Raw genomic sequence first — 17,986 nt, 5'->3', positions numbered from 1 at the left:
TTCTTAATCAATTAAGTACCAATTAGTGCTCCTCGATGGGAAATCACTTCATCCATTTGTGAGCCCACCTGGACACGACACAGGCAGCAACAGAGACAGCCTTCCTGCTGTTGTTCCCCCTTGGGCTGGTCGTGTATCTGAGCACCCCTCCACCTCCCAGGTAACACCTTCTCGGTCCTCAGCCATTGCCAGTTTGCCCAACACCAAGTGCTGCTCTTCCTCCAGTTTGTTGTTGCAACTGGCTCCCGCCTCCTGCCCAGACCACAGTAGCACAGACCCTGCGTCCCACCCTCCCACTCCCCTTCACTTCTGCTCTCCTACCCACCCCTAGGTGACCACAAGGTCCCACCAAGAGCAGGCTGCTCTCTCCCTGTCATGAGGTCCATCTTGCTATGGTTTAACGCTCTGTTAGCATCAGATGGCCAACCCTTGCTTGACTTTTAACTCCTCCTCAAGCTCTGCCAGGAGTTAGCCCTGACTCCAACCCAACAGCAGGGAGTTAGGATGAGTCCCAAGGCTTCCACGTCCCAGCAACTGTTATGCTTGGTCTTAGGAGAAAAGGCAAAAAGGGGATGCTTAAATCTACTAAGTCTCCTGCTGTCCATGGCTGTAAGCCCTGTGGGGAATGAGGTACAGGTATGTCAGGGAGTTACCTGCTCCAGTAGTCGCCGGCATGTTGAAAATCTCTGTCCCAGGCTGCCCAACATCTGGAGAAAAACAAAGGAGCTCTTCAGTATGGAGAGCTGGCCATGCAGGCTGGGGGCAGTGCAGGACCTACCGTGCCAGCCACGACAAGATCCCTGTGTCCCTGTCGTGGCACCCAGCCCGAGAGCAGCCCACCTCCTCCAGGCACTGGGGGCAGTCTGGGAGTGCTGGCTGGGACCAGGAGTAAGTCCCAATACCTTTGGGGGATCCACAGTGGGCACTTTTACCAGGTGGGAAAGGGCAGAGCAGCCCAGAGAGCCAGGGCACTGTCTGTGCTCACAGCTGACCTCCCTCCCTCCCTCCAGCCCTTGTGTTTACAAACTCGGTGAAGCCAAGTCCTCTCTCCTGCCTGTGGGATTTCCAAAGGCTCAAGCCTCCATCCAGGGAGCAGGTCTGGGCAGTGGAGAGGGTGAGGAGGAGGAGAAGAAATGTTAAATCAATATTTTCCCTCTTAGCTGAACTGTTTGACTTGGATATCACTTTCTTTAGAATAACAGAAATTCTCATCAAATATGAGGAGTATCCTATTTCTATATATTTTCCCTTGATAAGGGAAAGTGTGGAAGGTCACGGGGTTTGGCCACATGTCCCCAAAGGGGCATAACAATACTCTTGGCTCATGGTAACATCATCCAAGAGACGAGACAGCTCGGTCCCTCTTATCCGATGCAGCTGTTGTAAGATGGATTCAAACTGAATTAGTATTGACTGTATAATGCTGGGCTAAATTAAATTATGATCCTATCTACTCTATTAGCGGTTAATGAATGAACAGGCTGAATTTCTAATCTAAGCCAGCCTGGTTAGTTTTACAGAGCTGCACCAATATTGATGTAGGGCTTAAAGTAATGTTGGGGGGAGATGCATCCCAAGGAGGAAGGATTCAGCTTGGCTGGCCATTCATTAAAATATCAATTGCTCTTAAGTCTCCTTCATGCTCAGCTCATTATTTCCTTCCTATTGAGGTTATCTGGTGTGAGTGGGATTGACAGGCCCAGAGAAGGAGATGTGGGGTGGGAAGCTTCCTATTGCCTCCCAGGATGCACACAGCCATGGCTGGCACCAGCACAGAACATCTCAGGAAGCATTTGGACCTTGCACTTCCCAACAAATGAGGGCACGACGCAGATGAAGCTGCCTGGGAGCTCCCAGACCTTAACACAGCAGCTTCCATTCCCAAATCTCCTCTGCTTCATGTGTCCTCGAGGTTATTCCCCCCTTGGTGCCCTGCATTCATCTCCCCACAGGTCCTTACTGTACTCCGTCTCGTTTTTGTTGGTCGTGCTGAGCTTCTTGATGATCTCCTGTTTCTTGGACTTCACCATGGCAGAGTTGCTCTCAGTCAGCTTGCTGAAGAAAGCTGGAGGCTGAGTGTTGTTTCCTGGGGACTTGGACCCCATTCTGCAAAGTAAAATACCATTGGAAACATCCAATGCACAAAGTCCTACCTAGAAAGACTCTTCCCTTAGTGTAACTTCTCAGATTCAGCCTGGGAGCTCCTGTGATACTCGGGATCACCAGCTTCTCCCTACCCTAACCATAAATGTACCCCATGGTGTTGAAAAGCCCTTACAGACAGCAGCCTGTGATGGGACACTCCTTTTGGCAGCAAGGAAAGCAGCCTGGGCTGGGGCACATCCCCATCCCCATCTCCACCACCTTCTCCCGGGCAGTACCTCTGGTCCATGGGCTCTCCCTCGCGGAACAGGACGGGGTACGGGGTGCTCTTGGCGTGCTCTGCTTCTCCCACGCCGTCTGGTGGAGACACTGGCTCGATACAGCTCTCTGTCCCACCGGCCGCGGCTCTGCCCTGCTCCGGGGACCTGCGGAGAAGTGGGAAGCTGTCATCAGTTCACTGCAGCAGCCTCTGATCCTGTGCAGCAGCTCGGGGTCAGGAGGGGGAGGATGACTAAAATCACTTTCCTGCAGCAGGGAGAACAGCCAAACCTTTCACACCCCGAGGGCTCCTGGTGACAACGCAGGCTGGAGGGAGAGCACAGCTTGGGTGTGCAGAGCCAGGCTGAGCTGAGCCGTGGCCACATTCCCAGCTGAGCTGTCCCAAAGACAGGACACGGGAGCAGTCCTGGGACCTGCTGGCTCAGCCTGTGCCCTTGGCTGGCAGAGAGGCCCATGGAGGGCTGTGACATTAACCCTTTGGGGACATGGCATTTGATACTCCATATCTGTGAACACAGCAGAGGCAGCACCTCCCACCCTCCCTGTCCAGGGCCACACAGGGACTGGCTGGCCTGGGAGGGGATCTGGAGCTGGGGCAGCCTGGAGAGGGCTGATGCTGGCCCCGATGTCTGTGGCCAGAGCCTGGGAAACAGCCAGGCTTGTGTCTGTGAGGAATTCTTCACAGCGAGTTCTGGAAATTTATGTCTTTGTTCTTTCTGTGGTTTCTCTTTTTTTTCCCCATTTTTCCCCCCACTGGGTGGTCAGGGCTGGGCTCCCTCCCTTCATGTTATAAAGCCAACTCTAGGACAGGCAGAGCTGTGAAACACAATCCCATTTACTGACAAGGAACCATCAGTTAGGAGGCACCACTCATTCCTGGATGCATCTGGGTCCCTGTGGGTGTTTGGGTGGGAGGGCAGACCCATGTTTTAATTCTGTATGACAGCAATCAGACCTGCCTTGAAGCAGCACAGGGATTTGAAAGTGACTTTAAAACAAATACAGAGGGTGCCTGAGATGGACAGTTGCAGTTGACACAGCACATGTGTCTAACAAACTTCTGACTCACTGAGAAGGATGAAGATAAAATTAACTCTGAACCAATGGAAAACCTTGCTGTGGGTTCTCTGGAACCATCTGTGGACAGGGAAGTGTGACAGGACAAGAAGCAACAGGCACAAACAAAACACATGAAATTCCATCCCACAAGGAAACACTTCCTTTCTGTGAGGGTGCTCAAATCCTGTGGCAGGTTGGCCAGAGAGGTGTTTAAGTCTCCATCAGTGGAGATATTCAGAAACCAACTGGCCATGACTCAGGACAACCTGCTCAAGTGGAGGGTGCTGGGCTGGATGATCTTGAGAGATTCCTTCCCACCTGAACTGTCTTGTGACACCAACTAGATTGGGAAGGGGATCACACACAGACTCCAAGTGGGTGTTAAAGAGCATCTCTAGGATGACAGTGATGGCAACAGGGAAAAGATGCCCAGACCAGAACGCAGTTTTACACTCTGGGCTGTGTAAGCAGGGAATTCACAGAGCACCACGCCAGGGAGCGTAAATTCAACAATGCCAAACGCCAGCCTGGCCCATGCACCCCCTTACTGGGCTGCCAGACAGCCAAGGGCACCCACCCACTAGGCTCCTCACCCTGGGCAGTCCTGGTCTGTCTGAACTCAGAGTGGTACAAACCCACCTATGCCAGCTTGGACTCTCTGACCTCACCTTTTTCCCCCCTCGTTCTGTGGGGAGATGCGTGAGGCTGCTGTGTGCTCCTGCTGCTGCGGATAGGCCTCGCTGGGGGTGCGGCGCAGGTCCAGCACCGGACACGCCGCCCCGGGGAAGGAGTACACTGGGGTCTGGATGTGGGAGTTGAGCTGCTGCGGGTGATGGCGTGTGTAGTCCTGCGTGATGACCTCCTGCAGAAGAAACCCGTGAGTCAGAAACAGTTGGTTTCTACCTTTGCTTTGCTGGGATTGATTAGGAGGGCCAGCAGGAGGGAATTAGGCTGGTTTGTCCCTGCAGATGTAACTTCAGCTCTCGTGACAGGCTTGTTGGGGACACAAACACCCAGGCTGAATGCACCTGAGGCCCCCTGCTCTCCAGACCTCAACCAGGGTTGAGGTCTCCAGCATCACTCCCAGCCCGACTCCACCTGACGGGTCTCATTCAGCTCCTCCCTCCTCCCCACAGCCCCATGAGGAAGGTGAATGAAGTTAGTTACACTGATGTGCTGGGCCAACGTGACCACTCGCTGGTTCGTGCCCTTGATGCTCTGGCTGGACTGTAGGGGCTGGCACTGGGGGCCATCAGGCTGCCTCAGGTGCTGCAGGTGGGCAGCTTCGGGAGCCAAGGACTTCAGGGAGCCTGGGGGAGGCAAAGAAGAGAGCAGGCATGAGATGATGTCTGTGTCCCCTTCCCTGAATGCCATCCCAGGATTCATCCTGGAGCAGGGAGTTGGCTGATGAGACCCCCCATGCCAGCTCAGGCTGTCCCATGCCAGCTGGCAGTGCCAGCCCCTGCCCTCACCTTGCTGTTTCTGCCTCAGGTCATGCTCTCCGTGCCCCTTCTCTGCATCCTGCAGGAGCTTGGCCCCTTTCTCATGGGACAGGCTGGGTGAGCTCATGGGACTCACTGCTTCCATCTGCTCAGGACTGTAGCCTCCATGAAAGCCTGAGGAAATGGGAGAAAGGAGTTAGAACCACTTAGCTTTTCCCTAGTGCTGTGGCACCATCACTTGTGAGTAGTCACATGTTCAGCAAAGGTGGGAAAAAGAGATGAGGGAAGACCTGGCAGGTCACACTACAGGGACCCCCAGAACCACCTCCGAGGTCCAGTTGTGGTGATGGCTGAAGTGAAGAGCTGATGCCTCATTCCTGCAGAGCTGGACACTCAGCAGTTCATGGTGACACATGAGACTCAAGGACCAAGTCCAAATCCTGTGGGTTCAGAACTTTTTTCCCCCCTTTCCCCTCCCACTGAAACTCTTCCTATGTCCAGAGGGACAGCAATGCCCAGAGGGGCAGTGATTCCTGGTGGGAATGGAGGTGGCTTCACAACAGGTTTCCAAGTGCTTTAGAAAGCTTCTGCATACCGGTGGGAGCCTGGATGAATGCTCTGGGTGAAGGCTGGTCCCATCAAGAATGACTCAGACCTTTAATCCAGCCCCCTCCCTGCATTTTCTTTTGCAATAACTAACCCCAGAGCTTTTGTGTCCTGCACAAGACTCCTATTAGATGGTTCCTGTGGTCTGCTCTGAAAACAGCTGCTGAACATGGCTGGGCCGAGTGATCCCAGGACAGCCATGTCCATGGTGCCGTTCTGGGCAGCATCCAACACCAGGACCCTGAGCGAGGTCACCCCAAGTGAAGATCCCATCCAAGCTGAGACACACAAAGCCCTCTGAGGTCCTGGAGCTCACGAGCAGGGAGGTCTATGTCTCATGGCCAGCAGCCCTGTCACACTCACAACCCCAGTTCTCCGCTTTGCTCGTTTGATTTGTTACCCACAACTGTTCCTTACAGACTGCCTGGGAATTTCCAAGGATGGGGAAATCGAAATTAGCCAATGGCTATTGTCTGTAGAAAGCAATACCAGGAACTGCACAAGGTTTGCAAAACAGGACTTGGCAACAGGAAAAACTCAAAAAGGGTGGGAGAAGGGAAGATCCTTAAAACTGCACACAAATAAAAACACCTGGAATAACACAACGACCGGGAAGCAGAGGGATAACCACACTCGGGGAGCTGACGAAGCCGATAGCCAAAATGTGCAACTAAAAATAGGGAATAATGAAATAAAACGGGTGTCAGGCCACAGCTGTCTCACCTCTCCCCTCTGATTTCTTACCATCGCTGGCAGAGTCGTTACTCAGCGAGCCTCTTTCTCGCTGCCCCTTATCGCGAGACATTTGGCGCATGATAATCACATCTATGAAGTTGGCCGCTGTCGTGGTGGTCTTACCGAGTGCTCGGAGCTCCTGCTCCTGCATGGAAAAGCGTTTATTTTGACTCTTTTCTCTACTGTGCTGCTCGGAGCCTGAGGCTGCGTGCTGCTGGTCCAGAGTGTGATGGTGCTGCTGGCTTTTCCCCTGTCCTCTGCCATAGTGATGAGAAGAACCAGGTCCGGAGGTGGGCAAAGATCTCGACTCCATGGCTTTAATGGGCGAAGGTGACTGTTCAAGGTTGGCCCCACTGGGCAGCTTTGAGGTGTAGACGTTGTTGTCAGTCTGGGCTCGTTCTGACCTGGCTTCCCGCACCCTCGAGGCCTCTTTCTGCAGGATGGCTGGGTCCAGCGGGGCCGCGTAGCCGTCGGCCACGCTGAGGGAGGAGCGCAGGGTGGAGGATGAGGGGAAGGCGGCAGAGCAGATCGGTGACGTGGTAGCGGTGGAGGAGGATCTGGAAGAAAAAAAAAGATGAGGCCAAGATGAGAGAAGCACATGAGGAAAGGGAATGCTGTTTGTTAGCAGAGCCTCAGTGTCCAGCCCTGTCTGGCTGAGGGTCTTTCAGGGCTCCTGAGCACAGGGTTGGCCCATCCTGGGGCCAGTGAGGAGGGTTCAGATGGAGCCTCCACCACAGTAACTAGCCACGGGCTTTAGGGTCTGGATGCATTGACTGGAGGGCATAAAACCCGTGGACAGGTCCCAAAGACCTTTACAGCTCCACCAGGCAACATTCAGCAAGAGGAGTGATACCTGTATTTGGGCACAGGCACAATCTTGCTTTCTTTCCCAGTAGGAGGAAAAGCCACTAGGAGAACTCAAGGAATTGGGCACCAAAATCTGCCTCTCCCCATCACAACTTCCTTGGAAGGCCCAATCCTGCTCCTGCTGAGACTAAAGTCCAAAACAACCCTCACTCCACCTCAGAGGTGCTTGTTAATTAACTGCCATGGCCGTGCTACAACCCTCACTCCACCTCAGAGGTGCTCATTAATTAACTGCCATGGCCGTGCCGGTGCAGGTGTCCAGGAAAGTGATGGGACATACCGCAGGACGGAAGGGGTGGGGGTCTCTGAAGAGATGATCTTCATGTTCGTGTTGTGGAGCACGCTGGGGCGCTGCTGGATGGTCTCGTGGGTGCGGGGTGAGACGGGAGAGTGCTGGTGGCTGTGAGAGTGGGAGGACGAATGGCTGCTGGACTGCTCTGTACCTGGGGGAGCACACAAGGAAGGGCTTCTTTAGCTCTCTGCCCTATAGCCCCAAACTTACCTCCACCCAGCACAGACCCCAAGGTGTGATGCCAGGCTCCTCCCCAGCCTACCTGGTCTCCAGATAGGTGCATGCTCCACTGTGGTGGACGCTAGGATGGATTTTTCACGCTCCCTCTCCCGTTCCCGCTCTCGTTCCCGTTCCCGTTCAGACACTGATGATCCCGACTGTTTGGTCATGTGTGTGGGGCCTCCTGAAACCCAACCAAAAGGCAGTGAGAGGGCTGCAGACACAGCAATTTCCCCGGGAACGCTGTCTGATCTTCACATCACTGCGTCTGCAGAGCAGATAAGGAATGGCTCCATCCAAGGTCACCTGGAGCAGAGCAGACGAGGCCAACCAGCATGACAAAACCCAGACAAATCATGGAATAGCTGTCCTGGCGCCATCTCTGGGGTATGACCTTCCACAAAGTTTGCTAGATGACACTTTGGGGAAGAAAGAGGAAAAGCAAGGAAGCCCTGGACAAGCAGGACTGGAGGGGCTGGTTTGAAGGAGTAGGTGCGCCCCTGAGTGTGGATTAATTTGGGGTCTCCCCATCTGCTCTGGCACACTCAGCCTACGGCCCTGGATTGGTTAAGGGTGTCCTGCTCAGCCGTATTTCCATGGGAAAAGCAACCTGCAGTGTTACCTGGGGAGAGCTGTGCCGGCTGCCGAAGGTCTGGGGGGGTCCAGGGATGTAGGTAATGCGGTCCATGGTGGTGGCAGAGGTGCCAGGGGTAGGGGGCACGAGGACAGGCAGGTGTGGCACTTGGGACAGGTCGATGATGCCTGGAGAGAGAAGTGAGAGGGCTGTCAGGACGATGCTGAGCTGCTGCACTTTGGCCATGGTGCAACTGGCAGCGTCAGCCTCCCTCAGTCTCCTTCTCCCAAACTGCCCCCAAACCCCTGGAGAGTGCCATGCTGGGAGGACCTGCTGCATAGTTGAGGGCGAGGGAGGGTTCCCGGGGCGACAGTCCACGCAGCATGTCGGCGCGCTGCGCCATGGCCGTGGCCGCAGCGTTGTGGTGCATCTGCTGGGACGTGATGTAGTCGTTGATGATGGTCTGTCGGTTCTCCATGGCAGCCGTGTCCGGGTAGCCCCGGATGAGGTATGGGGGGTACAGGTGGGGGTACGTGGGGCTCGGAGCCAGATGCCTTGGCAGGTAGTAAGCAGCAGCTGGGAGAGAAAAGGATGCAGATGTCAAGTGGCTTTCCCTAGACACCTCAGGCTTTCAGTGCATAGCAAGGAAAGAACCAGTCCCAAACAGACCGTGTCCCTGATGAAGATACCTGCTTCCAGTTGGATTCCCCTCGGGATGGCGGCGGGGTCGAAAGGCAGCGGGATGTGTCCTCGGTACAGGTCAACGCCGCTGACGCCGCGGAGCAGGTGCTCGTACGGGGAGATGGGGTGGTGGTGGCCAGCTACGGGGGCGTGGGGAGACTTGGAGTTGGTGAGCTCTCTGGATGTGGGGGTGATCTTTCTGTCCTGGGACACCGGCTTCCCGGCAGTGATGCTGCCTGCAGTGAGCAGAAGGAAATGAGTCAGAGACTGAGTGCTGCAGCCAAGCCATGTCCCCGAGGGATGCCTGTGGCCAAGCGTGTCCCCCAGGGATGCTCATAGCTACCCTGAACTGGAGGGACCTTTCCCTCCTCCCTGCACTGCCATGCCCTATTACGCCACCAAGGTCAAAGCAGGCCAAGCCCCATTTGCCCCTGGGAGGAGAGGCCTGTCCCAAATCATCTCAGCACATCCATGCCGGGTGGTCTGTGTGTTCATCCTGGCCTGCAGGAAGAGCCAGAGGTGGAACCAGCTGCACTGCCCAGATCCACCAACTCAGAAGGGAATAGATGTTCTGGAGGTGAGGCACTCAGGTGCCCAGGAGATGGATAGGTCACAAACACACAAAGTGGGCAAACACACATCAGGTTGGTTAAAAGTATGAAGATTTCCCACACAGTGCCTCAAGCACTGCTTTCCTGCCTGCCTGCGGGAAAACGGGGTGCCCTGGGCCAATACTGGGAAAAGACTTTCGAAATACCAACAGCTTCACCAGCCATGGCTCAAGACTCCCTTTAGGTAACCTGGCACAGGTGAAGTGCCCTCACTTCAACCATGTGAGCATCCCCAGGAAGGGAGCTGAGCCTCAGCTGTACCTGGCAGTCGCCCCAGTGCCATGAGTAAGCTGTGGGTGTAGAGTGCCGGGAAGAACGGGTTCAACAGGCACCTGCTGGGAACAGCTCGGGCAGGTGGGGTCAGCAGCCACCTCCCGCACACCTCGCCTGCCTGGTTGCTAGAAATCTCAGCATCAAAGAAAAGGTTTGCCAAGTACCTTCGTGCTGCCGCGGCGTGGACTCCCGCGTGGGGACTGGAGACCCTCTGTGTAAGTGGCTGCCAAACGCTGTGCTGTGCCCTGCTTGGTGGTCCTCATAGCCAAGGGCACTTTGGTGGGGCTTGCCTGGCTCGGGTACAATCACAGGAGCCACTCTGGCGATGGAGCCACCTGAGTTTGTCACTGGGCTTGGCCTGTTTTTCGGGCTCTCTTCGTAAGCTCTCTCCAGATTCCTCGGGTCTTGGATGACATCCAGCGAGTGCACAGAGTGAAAAGTTCCGCTGGGACTGCCAATGATGGACCGCACGTCATGCTTTTTAGTACTTGAGGAGGAAGAGCCGCTGTCATACTTCAGTGGGGTACCCTGGGGACAGGAGGCAGAGGGGATATCAGAGGAGCGTAGAGCAGAAGGGGACGCAGCGACCACATCCCACCAAATTTCAGCAAGACTTGTGATTCCTTGTTCGTTGGGAGAATACACCAAGTTTCCTCGGTCAAACGGCAACAGCCATCGGCAAAGCAGAGATAACCGCTCGGCACGGCATGGGGCAGGGTGGAGTGCCCATCTTGCGTGTCTTGTTGTGCTCCAACAAGATGATGATGAGTCACTGCTGAAGGCTGGCTGTGCCCATCACGCCTCTCTCCTACACACACTGTGGAATGGGGTAGGACTACAAGGTGTCATGGGAACCCTCCAAATATTTGGAGCCCAACGGGAGACAGCATGCTGTGTGTTTCTTCCTAGCTACTGGCCCTGCTGGGCTGCCACTTGCCCATGAAGGGAGGAGACCAAGTTTATGTGCACCCAGAGTCACAACTGCCGAAGGCAGAGAGTTGACTATGGCCTTGAACAAGAGGCAAATGCATCCCCTTCCATTTACACACGTAGACAGAGCATTCCTTTCTTAACCTAAGAGGTTCCCTAGGTTTTGTATTTATCTGCAGAGAAGGACCACAGGATGGTTCATATTGGAAGGGACCCCATCAAAGGATGGGGCAGGACAACCCATACCCAAACAGAACCTCAGTTCTGACCAGTGGCGCAACGCAAGCTGTCTCTGCTCTCCGTTTACCTTGGGAATGGTCCCCAGGATCTGTGCAAGGACAGCAGCCTGAGCAGGACTGATCACATCTGCTGTTCACCCTGTACTCACCTGCGTGATGGAGCCTTCCTTCAGAGGTCTCGTCAGAGAGATGTCTGGTGTTCGTCTTAGCTCCTCCCGGGGAATCTCATGGATTGATCTTCCTCCTTCTTTCACTGTGGCTACCAGGTCTTCATGGGCTGGTTTCATTTTCAGAGGAGTAAGGCCCTCGTGAGACCTGACCTTGTAGGCATCAGATAAGTCCCTCGGTGGAGTGTTTTCCCTCTTGAGCTGTTTGGCTTCTCTTCTGAGGTAGTCCTCATGGGCCTCCACATAGGACCGAGGTATTCCTGCAACCCCCAAGCAGATGATGGATGCAGAGGCAGATTCCCCAGCCAGACAATGGACACCCAGACCCCATGTGGATGCTCACTTCAAGGGGGTCTCCAGTTACTGCATGTAACTCAGGGACTGGTTCCCAACCGAGCATACTGAGCGGCTGTATCAGTAATGCAGCTAGTCCCCCTGGCATCCACCACCACTTTCTGCATTCATTTCACACTAATTTCAACCTGCCTTCCTGCAAGGCCCTGACAATTTTATCCCTGATTTTGGCAGAGCTCGGGTTGGTAGAAGCTGAGCAAGACTGAAAATCTCTCTGAGCACATAGCAGGGGCTGCAGAGATCTGCAGCTGGACCTTGATGTGTCCATCCTTGTTTCCTCCTGTCCTACCCTGACACCCAGAACAAGGGACGATGCATGTGTGCTGCTTCCCCACGTGACCTCTGTCCATGCCCATCTCCCCTGCAGGCTTTACCTTGTGTAATAGAGCCTCGCATGTGATGTTGCTCCTTTAGGTTATGGGGACTGTGTCGGTCTGGAGGGATCGCTCGACCCATGAGACCTAGAAGAGACCCAAGAGGGAACGTTGGGTTGTGACACAGCAGATCATTTACAATAAATACATGACAGTGTTACCAGGGACTCCTGGGACAGCAACGAAAAAATCAACAACTTCTAAATTACTTCGTGTTACCAGGGACTCCTGGGACAGCAATGAAAAAATCAACAATTTCTAAATTACTTATTTCTCATTTTAAAAAATGTGCTTCCTTTTGTTTTTATATTTCTAAAACTGGTCTGCCAGGACAGTCACCAAAGGCAAATGGGCCAAACTGTGTCCCTTGTTCTCTCACGCTGGCCTGATGCTGTCCTGTTGGGCTCTGCTGCAGGGTTCCAGCTAACCACTGCCAAAATACCAGTACAGGAAAGTGCATCATGTAGACAAGAGACAAGATGGGGTCTCTGTGGGTCACTAACACAGCACAGGTGGAAGGTTTCACCCACACCCACCTTCAGTGCTGGCAGATAAGGTATCACGGGCTGATAAGCCCCTGCTGATCCTCCCCTCCATCATATCGTAAGTCCGTTTGGTTCCTGTGGTCTCATGGGAAGCTCCCGAACTCCTGCTGTCTTCTCTGGGACACTGAGAAGCAGCAACTCCACCTGGCAAAGGGAACACCGAGAGACACTGTCAGGAGCATGCAAAGTTGGCATGGGTCAGGGGAGAGTGTTTACTGCTGTTTGTGTGCGTTGCTGAGAGGTCAGATCCCATCCCAGCATCAGCCACCACTCCGCGGTGCCAGAAACATCGCACGGGGTTGATTTCCAGGAAATTCAGCTGGTGTTTTCTCCCCTCCCTGCCTGCCTCAGACTCCAGATCTGTGCCTCCTGCTCGGGTAGGAGCATCCACCCTGTTGTGCCCTGCTCCCTCCCTCCCTGGTGGGGACACCACATAGGCAGTGGCACAGCCCAGAGCCAGCACAGCACTGGTGGGAGCAGCTGCAATTCCCCTGAACTTGGCCCTCTGGGTCTGAGGAATTTAATTTTCTTTTTTCCTTGTTTGTTTTGATTTTTGCTAGACACCTACTGTTTGGGATCTTGGCCAGCCTTAACATTTGCCGAGACACTCCCTGGGTGAGAAAATCAGGGAAAATGAAGGAGAAGCAAAGCTGAGAATGATTCCTCTGAAACGGTGGGAAGCGTGCAGAAGACCTGGGAGAGATGGTGGGAAGTCCCATACAGGACTGATGGAGCAAGAGCTAGAGTGAGGAGAGACCACTGACTACCCCCCATCTGAACCTGGAGCAGGTTCTCTGCAAACAAACAGGGGACACTTGTCCTGAGCTACTGCCCACCCTGCAAGCACAGCCCTGCCCGTGCCAGGCAGCATCCTGCCCACCCCAGGCGCTGGGCACCCATCATGTGCAGCGAGCTGTGAATTCAGCAGCTTCTGATCCAGCTGAACGCCTCGTGTTTATGTAACGCGCTCCCAACGGAATGTCAGCTTGGAAAGATAAACGCCCCTGCCCATCGTGCCTAGCCAGGCTGCCCCTGCTAAGGATCAGCAGTGCCCTGATCCTCGTCTCCGTGGGCAGAGAAGGTGGTTGTACAATCAGAGAAAACGGAGAAGTTAAAAATATTCACTCCATCGTGGACAATCAGGAACAAAACTCCTCCTCGGCAAAACCAGTAATTAATAAAATGGGATTATTACAACTTCACACCCACTGTTGGTTTCCGCAATCAGCACCCACTCAATCCACAAAGTGTTTGGGGCTGTGTGTGGGGAAACAAGAGGGGGTCCGTGCCTGAGCCTGCGCTGCAGCTCCGTTTGACAGGAGAAATCCGGGGGTGACATTCAGAATCAGCCAAGCGCTGTGTGGCAGACGCGGGCGATCTGCCTGCACCCTGTCATCAAGGCACATCTGTTGCCACCAGCCCTTCTGCAGGAGGGGACGTGCTCCCGGGCACCCTTTGTACCACCGGGAAGCAGGGGGAGGGCGCGAGGGAGAAGAGAGACTAAACAGAAAGAAAACCACTCCAAACCCACGTCCCTCGCCTTGCAGCAGCCATCAGCAATCATATGCAGGATGAGAATAACCAATCTAGCACAATTCAGCTCACACATGCTACAGGATCTCGTCTCATTACAGCTCTTTTATTTTAAGCACCCTCATGACACTAAAGAATTTGCAATTTTTTTTCTGCTTGCCAAAATTCATGATCACCAACAATTTCAGTTTTCTTATTTAATTTTTTTTTTTTAACTCTTCCACTCCTGGCTGCACAGCCTCGCTGGGCTGTGTAGGGGGAAGGAGAGAGGCAGGGCTGGCAAGGCTGCAGCAGCATGCGGCATCACTCGGGATGTGATAAAATACACTTGGGATGTGATAAAACACTATCAAGCATGCAAAAGGCTGCTGAGAAGAGGAAGGAATTAATTCCTCAGCTGTGTCCACAGGCAGTAGGATGAGAGGTGATGGGCACAGACTGCAGCCAAGGAGACTTGGGCTGACACCAACACCAGGGAAGAGTTTGGTTTGCAGCTCTCCTTTTCTGCCCGGAGTGGGATCCCAGCTCTGGGCATGGGCAGCCCTCACTGCTGGGAATCCTCCCCATCTCTCCCTGATGGCACCATTTCTGAGACCAACCTTGTTCAACTCCCAGCCCAGGCAGAGGTGATTAAAATAGCTTCTTGCACAAACAAGTCCCGAAACGCTTCCTGCGTCCTCCCTGGTCCGAGCCCTGCCAACTGTCCCAAAGGGCGCCCAGACACAAGTCTTCCACAGTGACACTTCTTATCTGGGCTAGAGTTGACAGTGGATACAAGGAGGCATGGGATGAGTTGGTTTCCACGGGGCAGGTGGAAGCATGGCACAGCCTTGTCCTGAAAGACCCCTGTGGTCTCAGGCCACACACAGAGGTGACATCAGCCAGAGCCTGTGAGTTGCCCCCCATGGCCTGACCTGAACCCTCTGCCTCCGGTCCCCGATGAAACTACCAGCCTGCAATGGAACCAGCTGCCTGCACTTGTGGGCAAGAGGAAAGGGACTCCTGTGAGACACACTCTGCCTGCAGGACTGACAGGCAGGCTGGAAGGGATGCTCTGCCCCAGGGACGGATGTAGCCACCTTGGGCAGGGAGGCAGAGGGTTCAGGTAGCAGGGCAGTTGGCCAGAGACACCTGCTGAGGCAACTGAGGTTTGGAACTGCTCCTTAGTCATCTCCAAACTCAACTGAGAGGTGACACATGAGGACGGCTGTCCCTGTGCACACAGGAGCACACACCAATATTTTACCCCAAGAGATGTGGGGCTGTAACTTGGCTCTTCCTGAGCCCAGCTGTGGGCCAGGAGGGGCCTGGCTCCACACCAGAGATGCCTGACCCAGCACACGGTGAAGGAAAGCACGGAGGACTTGTTTCCAGCCTCAGTGGAGAGAAACATCTGCTGATCTCCAATGGGAGGCACCAGGATGCACAGAGCAGCTCTGATGGCCAGTGCTGCAATGGGCTGAGCAGGCACAGAGGAGGCAGGAGCAGCTGGTGACCACCTGCTGACACCCCAACGCAGCGAGGCACCGCCGGCATTTACCGAGGAAGCACCTTACCGTGCCGTGGGGGAGTGGCAACAGGCCAACACATCCCCAGACAGCTCCTTGTGGATTGCAGGAATGGCTTCACTCTCTCCAATAGCTCTAGCAAACCTCACCAGATAGTGAAGCACAGTGCTGCTGGGCCCAGGAAAATTCCTGCAGGGCAGCATGCTGGAAAATCTGCACAGTACCCAAGGCTTTGCAGGTGAGAATTTGGTGTCTGAATAAACCCTTATACTGAACTACCTGACTTGCCTCCACTTCACAGGTTTTTGAGTCTGCCTTGGCCTAAGAGTTTGGGGATGCTCTCCTACTGCACCCTTGCCTGCCAGCAAAGCCATCTCCCAGGCAAGATAACCACACGGGACAAAGGGACACTCAGCCAGGATGGGGTGGGAAGGGAGAGAAATGATGCTGCAAGCAAAGACACAAGGCTGGCCAGTTGCACTTTGTCAGCCTTTCCTCAAATACCTCCCAACTCCCAGCCACAGCAGAGCAAACTCCCAATGCCTGCCCTAAAAAGGCAGAGGATTAGGACTTACCCTCGTAGGACAGCACGTGGCCTTTCTTCCCTTCGTAGATGACATGTCCTTTGGGCACGGCATCCTCCCTCGCCTTCTCTGCTTTGCTGGGGCTGTCTTCTCTGATTACCCTGGTAATGGTTCCTTTGTACAGCACTTCTGCCGGGGTGCCCTTGGAAAGCCACCAAGATCCATATTTAACAGTGTCACAAGCAATTAAGCGAGCGCGCGCGCGGGGACAGGTTTTTGCTGAGCGCAGGGAGCGCACCCGGCCTCCGCTTCCTGGCGCAGCCAACAGCCAGGGACTCGCAGCTTAATTATTGATGAAGATGATAACGACGAGCGGTAAAAAGGTACGTGATCTGTGCGAGGCTGCTGGGAAGAGGTGGGGGGCGAGGACAGCACAGACCTCCAAAACAGCAGCTCTATCACCCTGCATGTTTCGGAGTAAGCTACTTGGCTTCCTCCCCCTCCCCAGGTCTGGGAGACACGGCTGGGGCCGTCCTGGGGACACCTTGGTAACAGCAGGGATTGCTTGAGCATTAGCTTCTTCCCTGCAGCCTATTTCCCCAGCCTGGCACAGGAGCTACAGAGATGTCCTGCCCACCCAGGCACATCTGCTGGCAGCAGCATGACCTTCAGCGAGCTGCCTGCGTGCGGGAGCTGGCAGCGCGCCCGGGTGAGACAGCAGGCGTCAACGAAACCGCTCCTGGAGCAGGTCGGGGAGTGAAGCCTGTCTTAGCTCTCCAACAGGAACAGCATCGGGCTCCTCACACAAACCAGCACGAACCGAAACCTCCTTCCCCGCAGGCACACACAGACACAGCTCACAGCCACCTGCCCTCCCCGAATCCACTTCAAAACACAGAGCTAGATGTCCTTGAAGTGTTGCTGGTGATGAACAACCATTGTAACTTGTTGGTGCCACCTGGGAATGGCCACCATGGGGTGGTGGTCCCTCTTCCCATCTCCAGGAGGGCACAGGAATGCTGTCAGAGCAAAGCTCCTGACTGATACCTGCCCACTCTGCTCATTTAACACCCCCTGAGCCCAGGACTGATGTTTAGGAGAAGCCTCAGGGAAGCAATGCCCCCGCCAGCTTTGCTGGTGCTTCCAGGTCGTGCCATGTAGATTATTTCCCCACCCCAGCTTGGGGTGCTCTGTACCAAGCCCTCAGAGCACCATCAGTCCCCATAACACCACCACAGCTGCCAGGACATGCCAGCATCAGGGTTCAGTGCTCCGGTCATTCACCCTCATGGTGCACTTGGCAATGGCTCTCCTAGTCCCAGGTAAGTCACCTCCCTTCCGTGAAAGTGCTCAGAAGGGATGTGAAAGCAAGTGATGACAGATGGCTTCAGAGCAGAGAACATATATTCAAGATCTGCCTCCTGTGAACTGGATGACTAATCTGAGATCAAATATCAGCTCTGGTACCGGGAGCTGCTGCTGGAACAGGGAGCTCTTTCTCCCCAGTGGGAGCATAGGGATGCAGGCTGCTGGGCCAGGAGAGGCAGGCAATGCCCTGGGTCTGGGCTTGGTATCTTAATCCCAAGACAAACAAAGGACTCTGGACTGATTCATCAGCTGGATGCAAAATAGCATCAGAGGAAACTGTGCTCATCTCCTGAAGTGGCACATGGTGCTCAAGACCCTTCACACTCACCCATTCCACTGCCCATAGCTGCTGTGGGGGCATCCAAGAGAATGGAGCAAGTGTTTGCTCTGATGGGTTATTTACAGCCCCTGAGCACCTGCTCCTGGCAGCTGTTACACACAGGGCACCAGGCAAGCTATGCCTTTGCTCCAGGCCAGGATTCAGGATTAGGTCCCCAGGGCCAAAGGGAACATGGTCACCCTCCTTGAAGTAGGCAGGCAAAAATCTGAGCCTGAGTGGCTTTAAATATCTGAATGATGGCCAGATAAAATCCCCACGGGAAACAGATATTTTTTTTTTAATGCTCTCCGCTCTGTTACCAGATGAGCAATAACTCACACTGCAAGAAACTATCACCCGCTTGCCAGCTGCTCTTCTGAAGAT

General features: G+C 54.5%; 1 protein-coding gene across 1 annotated transcript in view; it reads right to left on the bottom strand.

Moving 5' to 3' along the window:
• Nucleotides 1–17,986, bottom strand: part of NCOR2 (nuclear receptor corepressor 2) — a gene marked incomplete at both ends in the record, with an annotated part of 30,680 nt that overhangs the window by 3,526 nt on the left and 9,168 nt on the right. The window contains 17 exons of the mRNA XM_009075257.1: nt 654–707; nt 1,961–2,106; nt 2,382–2,528; nt 4,110–4,303; nt 4,609–4,751; nt 4,914–5,057; nt 6,348–6,781; nt 7,372–7,534; nt 7,646–7,789; nt 8,218–8,364; nt 8,480–8,752; nt 8,866–9,093; nt 9,906–10,269; nt 11,060–11,337; nt 11,806–11,892; nt 12,342–12,494; nt 15,967–16,117. Of these exons, the coding sequence (XP_009073505.1) occupies nt 654–707; nt 1,961–2,106; nt 2,382–2,528; nt 4,110–4,303; nt 4,609–4,751; nt 4,914–5,057; nt 6,348–6,781; nt 7,372–7,534; nt 7,646–7,789; nt 8,218–8,364; nt 8,480–8,752; nt 8,866–9,093; nt 9,906–10,269; nt 11,060–11,337; nt 11,806–11,892; nt 12,342–12,494; nt 15,967–16,117 (3,250 nt within the window). The remainder of the gene's footprint in view (nt 1–653; nt 708–1,960; nt 2,107–2,381; nt 2,529–4,109; nt 4,304–4,608; nt 4,752–4,913; nt 5,058–6,347; nt 6,782–7,371; nt 7,535–7,645; nt 7,790–8,217; nt 8,365–8,479; nt 8,753–8,865; nt 9,094–9,905; nt 10,270–11,059; nt 11,338–11,805; nt 11,893–12,341; nt 12,495–15,966; nt 16,118–17,986) is intronic.

Source organism: Acanthisitta chloris, unplaced genomic scaffold (genome assembly GCF_000695815.1).
Source record: "Acanthisitta chloris isolate BGI_N310 unplaced genomic scaffold, ASM69581v1 scaffold8275, whole genome shotgun sequence".
Taxonomy (NCBI): domain Eukaryota; kingdom Metazoa; phylum Chordata; class Aves; order Passeriformes; family Acanthisittidae; genus Acanthisitta; species Acanthisitta chloris.
This window is presented reverse-complemented; position numbering and strand designations above follow the sequence as displayed.